Source organism: Nilaparvata lugens, chromosome 5, assembly GCF_014356525.2.
Source record: "Nilaparvata lugens isolate BPH chromosome 5, ASM1435652v1, whole genome shotgun sequence".
NCBI lineage: Eukaryota > Metazoa > Arthropoda > Insecta > Hemiptera > Delphacidae > Nilaparvata > Nilaparvata lugens.
Genome location: NC_052508.1, coordinates 69,139,011 through 69,154,321, shown reverse-complemented (window position 1 = coordinate 69,154,321; position 15,311 = coordinate 69,139,011). Strand labels below are relative to the sequence as shown.

At 35.2% G+C, this 15,311-nt stretch overlaps 1 protein-coding gene across 6 annotated transcripts in view; it reads right to left on the bottom strand.

Moving 5' to 3' along the window:
• The window catches only part of LOC111054418 (glutamate receptor ionotropic, kainate 2), a 56,669-nt gene that overhangs the window by 10,866 nt on the left and 30,492 nt on the right, over nt 1-15,311 (bottom strand). Inside the window, exons 11-13 of one of the 6 annotated variants that reach the window (XM_039429168.1) lie at nt 15,173-15,311; nt 8,312-8,449; nt 4,462-4,599 (exon numbers count right to left, since the gene is read on the bottom strand). In XM_039429168.1, coding sequence (XP_039285102.1) covers nt 4,462-4,599; nt 8,312-8,449; nt 15,173-15,311 — 415 coding nt within the window. Of the gene's footprint in view, nt 1-4,461; nt 4,600-8,311; nt 8,450-14,254; nt 14,394-15,172 lie in introns of all 6 variants that reach the window. The other 5 variants (XM_039429169.1, XM_039429171.1, XM_039429170.1 and 2 more) reach the window with 5 other exon arrangements.

Below are 15,311 nucleotides of genomic sequence, written 5' to 3'. Positions count from 1 at the left end.
CAACATGTGGAAAGGCACAACAGGCTCATGCCCAAAACTGTCCCATTCCCAATTTATACTAAACTTTCCAAATCAAAATGTTGGTTATGTCACTTTCACTTTTCAAAATACAATTTACGCTCTTCAATACTCAGATGAATGAGCAAATTTTGAATCAAATAGATAGAGCACTCCTGGAAGGTGTGTTTAAAACCAATTTTCATTTGTTTCAGCTCAAAAATGCCCACTCTCTTGACTGTGAAAGAACGATCCGAAATGACAGCTCGTTAATGAGGTCTGGGAATCTGTGGTGCGAGTACAAAGGTGGTGGAGGGCTGAACGAGGGATCCATGCAGCCCTGGATGCGAAAAAACTGAGATCTTTCTTGAGAATCGTTCCAACAGAGTAACGTGAAATACCACTTTCACGAGATCCTTGACGCAGTGATTTCTTAGGGTTCCTCATGAACATTTCACGAACTCTGTCAACATTCTCTGCTGTCCTTGACGTTGATGGTCTTTCTGATCGTCTTACATCTGCGACACTCCCTGTTGTTAGTAATTTGAAATGAAAATTTTCAACAGTTTTTACATCCAGTTTTGCATGGATCCCTCTTCCAGCCTTCCACCACCTTTGAACTCGCACCACAGATCCCGAGACCTCATAACGAGCTACTATTTCGGCTCGTTCTTCCACAGTCAAGAGAGGGAGCATTTTCAAACTGAAACAAATGAAAATTGGTGTTAAACACAACCTCAAGCAGTGCTCTAACAAACAAATGTAGTTTTAAGAAAATTGGTTCATGAATTAAGAAAATATAGCAGTATAAAAATAGGGAGTGACTTATCAGACACTCTGTATTGAATTCAGTTTTTATAGTTCCATGATGATATGAAAAGTATCAACAACTGTAATAATCCACAATTAAAAAATGATTTGATTGGCCTCTAATCTTACGTAAACTTTGTATCATAAATTGAATAAATTTGTTTCAACTATAGAAGGTATAGTCAATTGAGTAACAAATATGAAAATAAGCCTACAACTATCCTCAATAAATTAAGAATCTTTATGCAAAATTGCAATTTGATCAGTTCAGTAGTTCAGAAGCGATGGTGCGTCAAACATGTATTTTGATTCCCATACATCGGTTCATGTATACGCCAATATCTTAATTAGTTTATAGTATAAATAATGGATAAGAAGATGTAGGAAGAATAAAAAGTATAAGAAAATAAAACCGTTGAATAGACGATTTTATCTTGACTATTCTCAAGCAAAGTAAAACAAACTGAAGACTTGACGAATTCAAAACTTGATGAACTGGAAAATCAGATATCATTAAAAGTTGTAGATTTTGAAATCAGCACAATAGTTCATGAGCGAGTTCTCCAGCCCAGGGGGCTCAATAGATAAATCACTGTTAAACAGGTTTTCAATCGGGAGTTAGAGTCAGAAATGTTATGGAGTGTACAGTTACAACCCAGTAGCTGGAGCCGCCTACAGGTAGAATTGAGAACTACACCAGTAGGCGTTCCAATCCACCAATCAGGAGATAGTATGGGTAGCTGGGAGGCATGACTTGCTGCCATTGGTCCGCTATTCTCACACCATGATTCTGGCATTCTCTATCATTCCGTCTCTTCTACACACAGTCTCTTACTTTATCTCTCACTCTCTCTCTCACACACTCACTCAGTCTCTCTCTGTCTCCCTCTCACACACACACACTTTCTCTCTCTCACACACTCACTCAGTCTCTCTCTGTCTCTCTCTCACACATACACTTTCTCTCTCACACACACACACACACACACACACACACACACCACACACACACACACACACACACACACACACCACACCACACACACACACACACACACACACACACACACACACACCACACACACACACACACACACACACACCACACACACACACACCACACACACACACACACACAACACACACACACACACACACACACACACACCACACACAACACACACACACACACACACACACACACACACACACACACACACCACACACACACACACACACACACACACACCACACACACACACCACACACACACACACACACCACACACACACACACACACACACACACACACACACACACCACACACACACACACACACACACACTTTCTCACTCTCTCTCTCTCTCTCCTCTCTCTCTCTCTCTCTCTCTCTCTCTCTCACTCACTCTCTCTCTCTCTCTCTCTCTCTCTGTCTCTTGGTAGAGTTACTGGGGAGGATATTTTTAATATTCTTTCCGAAGAATGGACATTGATATGTCCAAAGCTCCGCAAATTTATTTAGATGCATAACAATATAATTATCTATAGTTATTATATTACCAAATTGCTTTTTCATATCATATACAGTTCAATAATTATTTTCTTAGTCTATATTATGTAAATTCATCTATAATTTTGCTGTATTGTAAGCTATTGCTGTATATAAGTGTATAAGCCAGTATATATTGTAATCTACATAAAGTACTCAATCAAATCAAATCTCTCTTCAAGTAGAGTGTTGATGAGAGAGATTTTTTGAGTATAATTTCTCAAGAATTGGCTTATTTTTAGAATCATTGATGGTTCAAAGTCATGGGACTCATAGAATCTATAAAGTTCTATTGATTCATATAAATACAAGTTGTGGAATTATAATATTAAATCAGTACAATAGGCATGAGCGTATTCTCCAGCCAGAGGGCTCACCAGTATATAATATAAGATTAAAGATTTAATCCATAAAGAACAAATAGAATACAGTACTCAAGAAATCAGAAAATTAAAAATGGAGTTGAAAACTCATTCCAATATTTAATCTGTGTACATCTTGCAAGGTTATCTGAATGATATTCAAAAGCCGATTGATAATCGATAGTCTATCAATTTGTAGGATTGACAAGAATCTATAAAATTATTAGGATAATAATAGTGACCGATACATGCGTTACACTCCTAAGTAGTTTACAATGAAGAAAACAGCATACAACGTTCATTGATTTGTCAACCTCTTCTATAATTTGAAATACCATTAGTCGTCCATCTTCCAATATCACAAATTATCCATGAACTGTCCATTATTCTGCTAGGAGGAGAAACCATGTAATAAATATACATAGATCAAAAAATAAACAAGTAGAGCATGCACATCTGGAGAAATTAAGAAGAGTGTAGAGTTATTGGAGAGAGAAACTAAAGTGAGGTCAACGTTAAAATGGCAGTAGAAAAAGATAGAGGAACAGCGCAGCCGATTCTCGGCCTTCCATAGAAGGTAGCTGATATACTGATATCAATATCTGATGTAATACCAACAGCTCATTCTTGAAATAATCAAATATATTTGACAACCAGGAAGATGTAAGTGAATAAATTCATTTATTGAAGAAATTTGACTACTAGTCATTCTCTTCTAGTTTTTTTCTTCTTTCAGGGTTTAGGCATCTCTGCCTGTTCCGTACCTCATATCTGCCCATCTTTTCCTTAGACGGCCTCGGGATCTCTTGCCTACTGGCTGGTAGTTGAGCACCATTTTTGGTAGCCATTCTAGTCATTCTATCTACAAAAAAAGTGATTTAATAGTAAACAATTTGTGATTGAAAACAACATTGAACAATTATTATATTTCATTCGTCAAGGAGTTTGATCTTACAATTGAGATAAATATTTTTCCTACAGTTACGTTGAAAAGTGGCCATTGCTGCACTGATTACAGAACGCAAAGAATCATTTTTCCGCTCTAGTGCGGGAAAAATTTTTCTGCACTCCAGATTTGCAACATGGCAACGCAAAATACTTAGTAGGTTATATGGAGCAACAGTGCAGCAAAATCAAAATGAAGTTGGTAACAGTGACTGCTGTGGCTGCTATAGTGAGCAGAGGTGCAACGAAGCACAACGCGCTAATTATTACATTATATATTATAACCAAGGACAACGAGGACTTTAGGATTTTAGGATTAAGGTTTTTATCATTAATAAAATTACACAGAAAAACATTTGATGCATTTCAGGCAATTTTACCCATAATTGCCCACTTTTCATATTCAATGGTAACTGTAGGAAAAACTTAATGTGAAATACGTGCGCAAAGTTCCTCTGCTGCACTCAAGAAACCATTCTTTCTTTGTAAACGTTTCTTTCGGTGCAGCAAACTGTCACTTTGCGCACTAGTTGCACAAATAACTATTGTTGATGATTTGAATTTTTACATTGTTAAAAACGATGTGGAGCTAGAAAATGATAGGCAATGTTTTGTCGAATAGCTACACCATCGCCATAGCTATATTAGCTACACTATCGGGGAGTCCGGTCTCACAAGGTGTCAAACTATCAACCTGATAAACTAAAAAACTTCAATTTTAATAAAAAACCGCCATTATAACGTGTACCTTACTATAGTTGTAATTGAGGAGTTTTAGTAGACAATTAAAAGGCTTACTGTGGAGCTATATCAGAGCCTTGTTGCATGATTGATCCGCAATTGTGCCAAATTAGGTTCTTCATGGTAAGTGTGTTCTCAAGCTCGGTAGGGTTCGAGTTGCAAGGGTGGGGGTTGTTCCATTCGTAGGGCGAGATCCTGTGAACAGTTAGGGCCAAGCCACATAAAGCGTTTTTCCGAATGCTATCCCAATCAGCTGATAATCAGCGAATTGGAGAGCTTCCTGACTCGTCTGAAAACGCTTCATGTGGCTTGAGCCTTATCGGTTAGTGAAGGTGGCAGGCGATCGGTGGGTTGTGTGGGGGGAGGGGTTCTGGTCGAGGGGGTTGTCTCACTGGGAGTTAGAAAATATTATGTTGGCATGCTCTGGAATTTTCTTGTTGAGTGGTAGCATGCAGCCGGCAGTGTAAATAGCACAGCGTGTTAGCCTTTTACCTCCTGGAACCTTAAATATTGATTACTTTTCTGGATTCCACTTCAAAGATGAAAATTGTATCATACACCATCTATGTATATGATATAAATATTAAAACGTTCACTTCTTGTTTAAAAAATCATTTTTTCACTCAGGAGACCTTGAAACGTATAAAGAAAACTTGAAATTGGTGTTAGCCTTTTAAATCCTGGAACCTTAAGGTGCGTACAGATATACGCGCCGCGAACATGAGCAATTCACTTTTAATCAGCTGATGCCAAGCTTTTTATACCTGTATCTTACTGTTTCTGTAACTAGTAGTTCTGTGAACAGTAGACCTCGCGCTCAGTGAGTTACATTGACCTATTGTTATGTTGTCTCAAAAACTAATAAATAATTTATCAATTAAAAATGTCTAGAAAAAATCCTAAATAAACATAGAGCTTTCTGTCCTATATCGTACCGTGACGTGTCGTCCCGGAATGTGAGTGTGAACGCTGTTATCAGGTCTGGCTGCAACTGTCTACAACGTTGATGGAAAGATACAATATTTTCAAGATGTTCGATGTTTTTGAACGGGTAGTATTATAGTCAACTGTCTACTAACGTTAATGGAAAGATACATTTTCAAGATGTTCTATGTTTTTGAACGGGTACTATTATAGTCCACTAGACAGCTGATTTATGATGAATAATTCTATAGTCTGATTTTTACGGTAATATTGGCGTATGAAGGAGGCTTCTTTTTCCTTTTATTGAAATGCAAAATTTCCAAAAACCTTGTATATACGTCGACGCGCAATTTAAAAAGGAACATACCTGTCAAATTACATGAAAATCTATTACCGCGTTTCGCCGTAAATGCGCAACATAAAAACAAAATTATAGACATATAAACATTTAAACATTAAGAGAAATGCCAAAACCGTCGACTTGAATCTTTGACCTCACTTCGCTCGGTCAAAAATACAGATATAGTCAGCTGATTAAAAGTGAATTGCTCATGTTCGCGGTGCGTATATCTGTACACACCTTTAAATATATTGATTACTTTTCAGGATTTCACTTCAAAGATGAAAATTGTATCATACACCATCTATGTATATGATATAAATATTCAAGCGTCTACTTCTTGTGTAAAAAGAGAAACAATTTTCCACTCAGGAGACCTTGAAACGTAAAGAAAACTTGAAATTTGGGTATCTTGAATTTTTTTCACAACTGGATAATCAGGCGGCTAACTACTTAGTCGTGGTTGAATGGTAGAGTGGACATTACTGACCAAACTTCGCCACGTCATCAAATTAAAAAGTAGTTTCAAAGTTGACATATAGACTACAGTAATAGACTATCTGCAGCCTTTAATGCAGCAGTCGCGCGTGTTTACATTCATATTTAAGTTTACAACCCCTCATTTCTTGAAAAACTAAAACTTCAATCAGCCGCCATTTTGGATACAAGTATCGTAGAACATTTTTTTCAATTTTATCTTCCTTGTTCTAGAAAGGCCTTTGATGTACCACATAATGGGTGTATACATTTAAAATATTCAACCCCTAAGTCACCCCCTTATGAGGGGTTGAAATTTAGTTGTGCGTCAAAAGGTAGAGTATTCGACCAATAACTTATCCTGGAAATTACAGTATTATATCTACAAAAGTCTCCAACTTATTGAAGGTTTCCCATACATATGACTTACTTAGTATACACATCAGTACAATACTACTTGATTACAGAATTTTCCTTTGGGTGAGTCCAACGTTGACTTGTGATCAGTCCAGAGAGCTCCTCCGCTCCTCCCAACTAAGAATATCTTCAGGTTTAGACCATCATTATACAAAGTACAATACGACTTGAATCAATTTAGTTTTATTTTGACTATAACCCTATAGAATAGATAGAATAAGTAGATATCCCATAGTATAGGTTGTTCATGTTTCAAATTTCAAGCCGAAATCGAGGAGCTGGGTAGAAAAACGAGCCGAGGCCACTCGTGTCGTTTTTCCGCAACACGTTTCATTCTATCCGCCATCAAATTCTGAACAGATTGGTACATAAAATGTTGTTGTATCTTAAAAAATCTGATGTGGCGCACTCACACAACTTTCCTTGCCGTTATGAAAATTGATCACCTGACGCTAGTGTTCCCGCGCATCTCAAGTCTACTATTTAAAGATTTGAGCCAGCTGGTGACAGGGCAATAACGCTGGATACACACATGAGGTCTGCTATCTCTTCATAGTGAATGATTTAATAGAATCAACAATAATTTGCAATTGAATAATCACATTTTCTCGAATTTAAAGCTTATTTTCAATTTTAGGTGAAAATGCTACTGAACATTAATTGTAGAGATTTTCATGCTCAATCTACTCCACTTGATTTTTTTTTTGTTTCAATTATATCTGAATCTTCTTGTATTGGGAATCTATCTGCATTGATGGGGCGGAGCTCCTGAAATTTTTACAGATATGGGACTTGTGGCAGTTGATAGAGCTTATCGATGACTATTTTAGGTATGAATTTGATCAAAATCGTTGGAGCCGTTTCCGAGAAAATTACGAAAAACCCTGTTTTTGACAACATTTTCGCCATTTTAGCCGCCATCTTGAATTGCATTCGATTGAAATTGTTCGTGTCGGATCCTTACAGTGAAAGGACCTTAAGTTCCAAATTTCAAGTCATTCCGTTAATTGGTAGATGAGATATCGTGTACACAGACGCACATACACTCATACACACACACACGCACACACACACACACACACACACACACATTAAGACCAATACCCAAAAACCAGTTTTTTGGACTCAGGGGACCTTGAAACGTATAGAAATTTAGAAATTGGGGTACCTTATTTTTTTCGGAAAGCAATACTTTCCTTACCCATGGTAATAGGGCAAGGAAAGTAAAAATGAGTGAGTTGTGAACATATTTTGTTTGTGTGGCAAGCCTGAAATTATTCAGCTGACAAGCTGCCGATCAATTAGCCTTGGATTACTGGCTAATTATGAATAATAGCATTGAAAATAGTATAAGAAGATCAATAAAGTTCAAATACTTGCAAGAATATTGCATTCTGATTAAATAATGAAGATGTGTACTAAATATTTCAAACTCAATTTATGACTCTGATTTCTTGACTCAGGTCGTTTTTCCACCCAACTCCTCCTAGTTACCTAACTAAAACCTGTCAAAATTGTTCCCATGGGACGCAGAACTTTTCAGCGGTTATGTACCCAGAACGGACCCAATGCTACAACATTCGATCAATCCAGGAAAAGGTTAGTTGTTAGTTTGGAGCAGCATGCAAGAGCAAGCAGGCAGCTACATGCCTGTGGCGCAAGCAAGCTGGCGCAAGCGTGATGTAACCAAATGTCAGTGAATTATTCAATGTGGATGGAAGTGGGTAGTTTCGAATGTGGAGGTCTTACTTTGGCAAAAGATCGCATCCCTGAGCCATGAGTGAGCCGATTGCGAACCAAAGGCAGTTTGGCAGATTGAAGGTCAGTTCTAGTTCCTCCGGTTCAGGGTTGCAAGGGTGGGGGTTCTCCCACTCATACGGAGAGCATCTGCAACAACGTACCAGCCGCATGCAACGTTGCAACACCCTCTACACTACGCTACACTGTACAGTCAGCCAAGTTAGCTATGACACTGACAAAGCTGTCTAGTATTAGGATGATAATCACTAAACTGCTAGAGACACTTGGAGAATATAGTAGAAAGTTTAAAAAAAAAATCGAAATCGAAGGGTTTTAAACAATTGAATTGAATAATAATATCGAGGAACCTGAGTTGAATTATTATCGGTGTTCAATTTTTTATTCAATTTTATCAGTTTCCTACAATTACTCTTGAGGATACTGGGATAAGAGACTGAAACAAATATTATTGACTTTTTGTGTAGTTGAGAAGTTGATACTGTGGTAATTATTCATATTGAATGAAAAAGACTAAGAAATTAGTAGTTTATCAGAGATTGACAATGGTGTAATAACCGAAACCGGTCTTTTCAATTATCAAAAAATCAGTGGTTTTTTGACAATTTCTTAGTCTTTTTCATTCAATAAATATTATTGAACTTGAATTTAAAAAACACTTATGGAGTGAAAATGATAAGAGTAAATTCTCTCTATCAGAGAGTAAGTACTCTAATTTAGAGTAAATTCCTACAGTCTGATGATGACCAACAACAGGTCGAAACGATCGTCACTGCCAATGCATTTTCACTCCATAAGAGTGTTTTTTTAAATTCAAGTTCAATTTTATAGTGAAAAAGTATGGATATGCAACAGAGTAAATATTATTTATTTCATTATTAAAATTTTTACAAGAAGCACTGAATGGGAGAGAAAAACTAAGGATACTCCTTGTACTATTTCTCTCCCAAATTTAGATAATTTAAAAGTCTGAAATGAGGTTATGATTCAAATTTTCTGAAATTTAGTTTTTTTCACTCAAAAACAACTGAAACTAAGAATTTTGAATTTTTAAGATTGAGAAACTGGATAGGAAACAAAAATATCACACTCAAATCACTGATAATTGAAACATTTACACGCTATTTTACAAAATTTAGAGCCGGAAAGATAGAATTTATTATTCAGCACAGCTGTCATTGAAACACTGTTATTGTGTATGGAGATGAATTACTGCAGAAAATGTTGCCAGCTGATCTTAAGAGATAGGGTGAGAAATGAGGTTATAAGGGGGAAAATGAAATTGGGCAGGTCAGTGGTGAATGAGGAGAGGAGAAACGACTCCAGTGGTAAGGACATCTCAGAAGAATGAGCCCCAGTCGCATACCAAGGAAGGTATATGAGTGGATTCCGGCTGAGAGGAGGAAACGAGGACGACCACGAACGGTTTGGCAGCAAAACATAGAAGAGGCTATGGTGAGCAGGGGCATCCAACAAGACGTATGGGGAGATAGAGGCAGATGGCGTGTTGAGTGCGGGAAACAGCCGGGAAGGCTGTGAAAACCCGCGTATAAGGTATAAGGTAAGGATACTGGGATAAATACCAGAACTATAGTGAAGTGCACGGAATGGCAGTGTGAATAGCATTGGAGGAAGATGGGAGATCATCGTTGCCGACTCTCTCCCTTGTCACTGACTCACTCCTATTCAATATGGCTGATACAACATATCATACAATATGATATAATATACAATATACTGGTACATCTGATGTAATATAACTGTTAATTCTTGTCAAAAATGATCAATTTTATAATATATTACTCCTCGATAAAATATATTTTTCAAAGATTGAATAGTAAATTGTCATATTAAACTGAGTACATCTGATGTAATATAACTGTTAATTCTTGTTAAAAATGATTAATTATCCTCGATAAAATATATCTTTAAATGATTCAATAGTAAATTGTCATAATAAATTGACATTGAATATTCTGTTAATTAATTATATTCCTACATTGATAGAAAAGTATCTGGCAACGTTGCGGAGGTGGAGGAAGATAGCGCTACCTGCTTTGTTGGAAGATAGACAAGGACACCAACGTTCAACAATTACTGCCATTATAATATAGACCTCACTATAGTCGTGCCTCAAAGAAAGTTTGAGAGTCAAAAAATGTGTAACCCAACTACTCAGGATAAATAATTCGTGAATGCTTCTTTATTTATTGGGATATGAGATCGAGTAAGTATATATATGTAATTGGTAAGGATTGAGTAAGGCATATGTTGGTAGCCTCAGAATGAATCTCATGAAAAGCAGAAGTCAATCAAGCATCACTTAAAAGATGATAAACGGTTTGTGAAACATCAAATTCACAAACATATTCAAGAATACTGGAATATTTTTAATATTCGAGATTCCGTAGATCCAAGTGTCTCAAGCGCGCCACATAATAAATTTATATTATACAAGACTACAGACTAACACAAATGAATTGAGCTAATAATATAGTGTTCTATACAGTTGATACTATGAAAACGTTAGGCTGATGGTATGTTATCCTAAAATTAGTTTCCCTCAGTAGATCTATGTTATCTTTCTATGTGTTTCTCTTCCATCAAAAATCAGTTACAGAAAATACCTTCTATTCTAAGAAAAAATTGAAGCATGTTAATCCAGATGTCCTGCTAAATAAGTTCTGCCCAGATGACAACATTTATGAATTAATTGACCACATTGTTATCGGAAGCTGCAGACAAAAATGTTAAACGTGAACATTGATTATAATTTTCGACAATTTTTGTTCCACAATGATGATTATAAACAAGAAAGTTTTTTGATAGATAATGTTCAATAGTTGTTTGTTCTAATAATAATATTATTAGAATTATAATTCTAATATATTATTAGAATTATTTTCGTTTATAATAAACGAAAATCCAAAGTAAATGCTGTAATTCACCCCGAAGAAATCTGCTACTGCAAATATTGACAACAGTGTAAATAGCTAGATGGAGATTCAATGAGCGTTACTATTCAAAAATTATTTTTCAGCCCGGGAACAAAATAATGATAATTTGTGTCCCGGGCTGACAAATATTTTTTGAATAGTAGCGCTCATCGAATTTCCATCTAGCTGTTTACACTGTTGTCAATATTTGCAGTAGCAGAAGTCTTCGGGGTGAATTACAACATTCACTTTGAATTTTCATTAAATAATAATTATTATTAATTCATTTGCATTTGAATAATTTGCAACATCTCAGTAATTTCAATCTGTTTTTCATTTTGATATTTTCACATTTATTTTTTGACATTTAAGTTATATTGAATCACATATCTGTGAATAAACCAGCATGCCCACGTATTCCAATCAATCCCCAATCATTTTAATGATAAGTTCTCTGTATCCTAATAAATAAATAATAATAATAATAAGTCCACTATTAATTAAATTGAACTATACAGAACCATGTCCATGTAGAAAGAATAATGAAAATTGAAATAATAATATATATCCTTTATTTCTTTTACTCATTATCTACTAAGTTTAATATAATGCTAATTACTAGCCTATATTATTATTATTATCATTTACTAGGTGAATTTTGATACTGTACTTGTAATGTGACAGCCCTATATCATAGAGAAACGATAGCATAAGTAGATATCCCATGGTATAGGGCTTTTATGTCGCAACTTTTACTATTATCCCAAGCCGATAGTTCACGTAGTTCTTCCCTTTGCAGCTGTGTGACGCTGGTAGTCTCTCAAATTGTGCCGTTCATACACTATCACCCCAACAAAACAGTAAAAATTGACAATAGTCGACAGTAATCGGCTTGAGATAACAGTAAAAGTTGTGACATAAATTCCCTATACCATGGGATATCTACTTCGCTATTGTTTCTCTATGCCTATATCAAGCATCAAGACCTACCTACAATGGATTCTTATATATGCGCTTATGCCTTTTTATGAATATATGATTGGAAACTATTTGATACTCACTTGAGCATCCAAATATATTTCAATAGAGGAAGAGAAAATTATTATCTTTTCCTCTCAATCTGATAAAAAGGAAATTATTCATCTCATGAAAATAGACTCATAAAAGTTTACCTCAGTGAAACCTAAATATGAGGCTTCATGTCAATACTTTTTTATTGTAGCTGATCAATCTATTGCATATATGAAAGCCGAAGTTGGCATAAAAGACAACATGCCCATCAATTATGAGCAATTGACTAGTGAAGATTATAAGCAAATACTACTATAATTCAAGGTAGCCTACCATATGATTGAATTTATTAATATAAAAAAATATAATTATCCACTGAGTAATATAAAGAGAAATTTTCATTTGAGCTATTATTGTGTGACTATCACCAGAGGCAAGAAATATAGTGTAAGCTTATGCTTATCCTTCATCTATGTTATCACTGAGTTGGCATAAGTATCAAATACTCATCATTGATGTTACGGTACCTATTTATAAAATTGGTCCCGGCTGAAGTATGACAGTCGTAAGGCCCATTGACGGCTTAAATTATAAATTCAGGCGGTGGGACCTTCCCGCAAGGGACTCCCCACCAACAAAAGCCATACGAATTTACTTTTTTACCTATTCATGAATAAATGATTTTATGAACGTAGAATATGAGAGATCAACTTCTAGTCTCAAGATTCAACTAGAGAAGTAGAAAAAACACTTCTTTCGGCTCAGGAGGCATCAAAACGTTAAGAAATCATTAATTCAAGATAAATTTATGCTTTTGTTGAGGCTGTTGTTCGGTACACTTTTTTATTTTTGAAAAACACTTTTTTACTATTGAAAAAGATTGAATAATCTTTTTCAATATAATTGTGAAGATCATTATAAGAGTGGAAAAAAGTGACAACTGACATTTTTAAGTAGTGGTCTAATAAGCGAGTTATGGGTCGTTGAAGTGCTAACTCCGTAATCTTTCCAGATCATAAACGGTTCGACTATATTAACAGAACTTTTCTTAAAAATTAAAAAATTTATCTTTCCAAACTAAAACATTTTATTCTTCATATTGTTCATAAATAAAAAAGTAACATTTTTTGTAAATTCAATAACTTGTTCATTTTGGCATAAATCGCGAAAAAAAAAACATATTAGAACAAAGCCAATGATATACCGAATGTATTGGAAAATCTCCAATGGAAAATTCGAAACAGTTTATAATGTGGGAAGAAAACAAAGTTAGCACTTTCAACAACCCATAACTCGCTTATTAGACCACTTAAAAATGTCAGTTGCCACTTTTTCTCACTCTTATAAAGATCTCAACAATTATATTGAAAAATATTATCCAATTTAAATAAAAAAAGTTTACCGATCAGCCTTAAAGCAATACTTCCTTTTCCAAAGGTAGCAGGACAAGGAAAGTACAAGAAACGTCAACTTTCTCATGAAATACACATATTGGGAGAAAGACAAAGTAAAAATTTGGGAGAGGACAGTTTTGGGCTATGCATGTTGTCTTCTCCCAATCATATTATAATTATGATTTGGGACTGTCAATGAAATAGATAAATAATTGTCTACATAGAGTCTGAGATTATAACACAACATTTAAACATCTATCTACTATATATACATATTGACAAACTAAAATAATAATAATAATAATAATATCGTGTGACCTGGCTGGCTCAGGTGAGCCAGAGGAGGCACCAGTTGGTGTCAGATTTTTCAGGTCGCAACTGATCATTTTCAGGGCCTCTGACATGACCTAACGACTGCTTTTTAGGCAGCCGGGACCGACGGCTTAACGTGTCCATCCGAAACATGGGAGTGGCCCGAGATTGACAAACTACCAACCATATAATAACTTATATTGTTCAGTAAATAATGTGATAAGAGTTGATTTCAACATTGAAAATAGAATAATCTGAGAATAAGGAATAATATTATTGACCTTGCAAGGAAATATAGAAGCAGTGAAATACCCAGATACGCAGTTGCCATGTAGATCCAGACATCAAGTGAAAAGGGAAGCAGGAATGAGAAGAGATCAGGGGGTTGCTTGACAGGCTTACTGTATAGAATACTGATACCTGGAAAAGAAACAGGGCAATAATATTGAGGGATGATTAATGATGATGATGATGGGATTGATTGATGATGATTCATTTTAGTTGATTACTGTTCTTACCGTTTTTTTGTCAACATAAATCGATAAATTAATCTTTTCACACAATTTGAATCTCTATTTTGTTTGTTTTTTAATATTTTTTGGCTTTCTCTAATTTGCATCATCCCTTATTTAATAATAATTAAATACTGATTTACTATTTTTATTACAGCCCAAAAATGATTTATTTTTAATCTCTATTTTCTTCTTTATTCACTCTTTTTTCAGTCCATTCTATTGCTTTAGTAAAATAGTATGTTAGACTCCCTCCAGCGATCCGTAAGTTGCATCTTACCTGTTGGATTGTTTTTTTCTCAATAGGAATATTAAATTTGGTATTGGAAAAAACGACTAGCAGTCAGATATTTTACAATAAATGAATTAATCACTGCTAGTAGTTTTTTCTAATAGCAAAAAGTGATTTAATAATAAGCAGTTCGTGATGGAAAACAACATTGTAGAAATACATTTGGTTTGTGATTCGTTACCATGCAGCCCTGTTTATTATAAACTTGTTTATTTGTTTTTGATATGCATGTATTTAACATTTTCTTGTATTAAGCTTATTGGGAATAAAACTTTATTCATTCATTCACTCATTACAGTAATTAATTCATTCATTCATTCATTGAATAATGTGATAAGAGTTGATTTCAACATTGAAAATAGAATAATCTGAGAATAAGGAATAATATTATTGACCTTGCAAGGAAATATAGAAGCAGTGAAATACCCAGATACGCAGTTGCCATGTAGATCCAGACGTCAAGTGAAAAGGGAAGCAGGAATGAGAAGAGATCAGGGGGTTGCTTGACTGGTTTACTGTACAGAATACTGATAC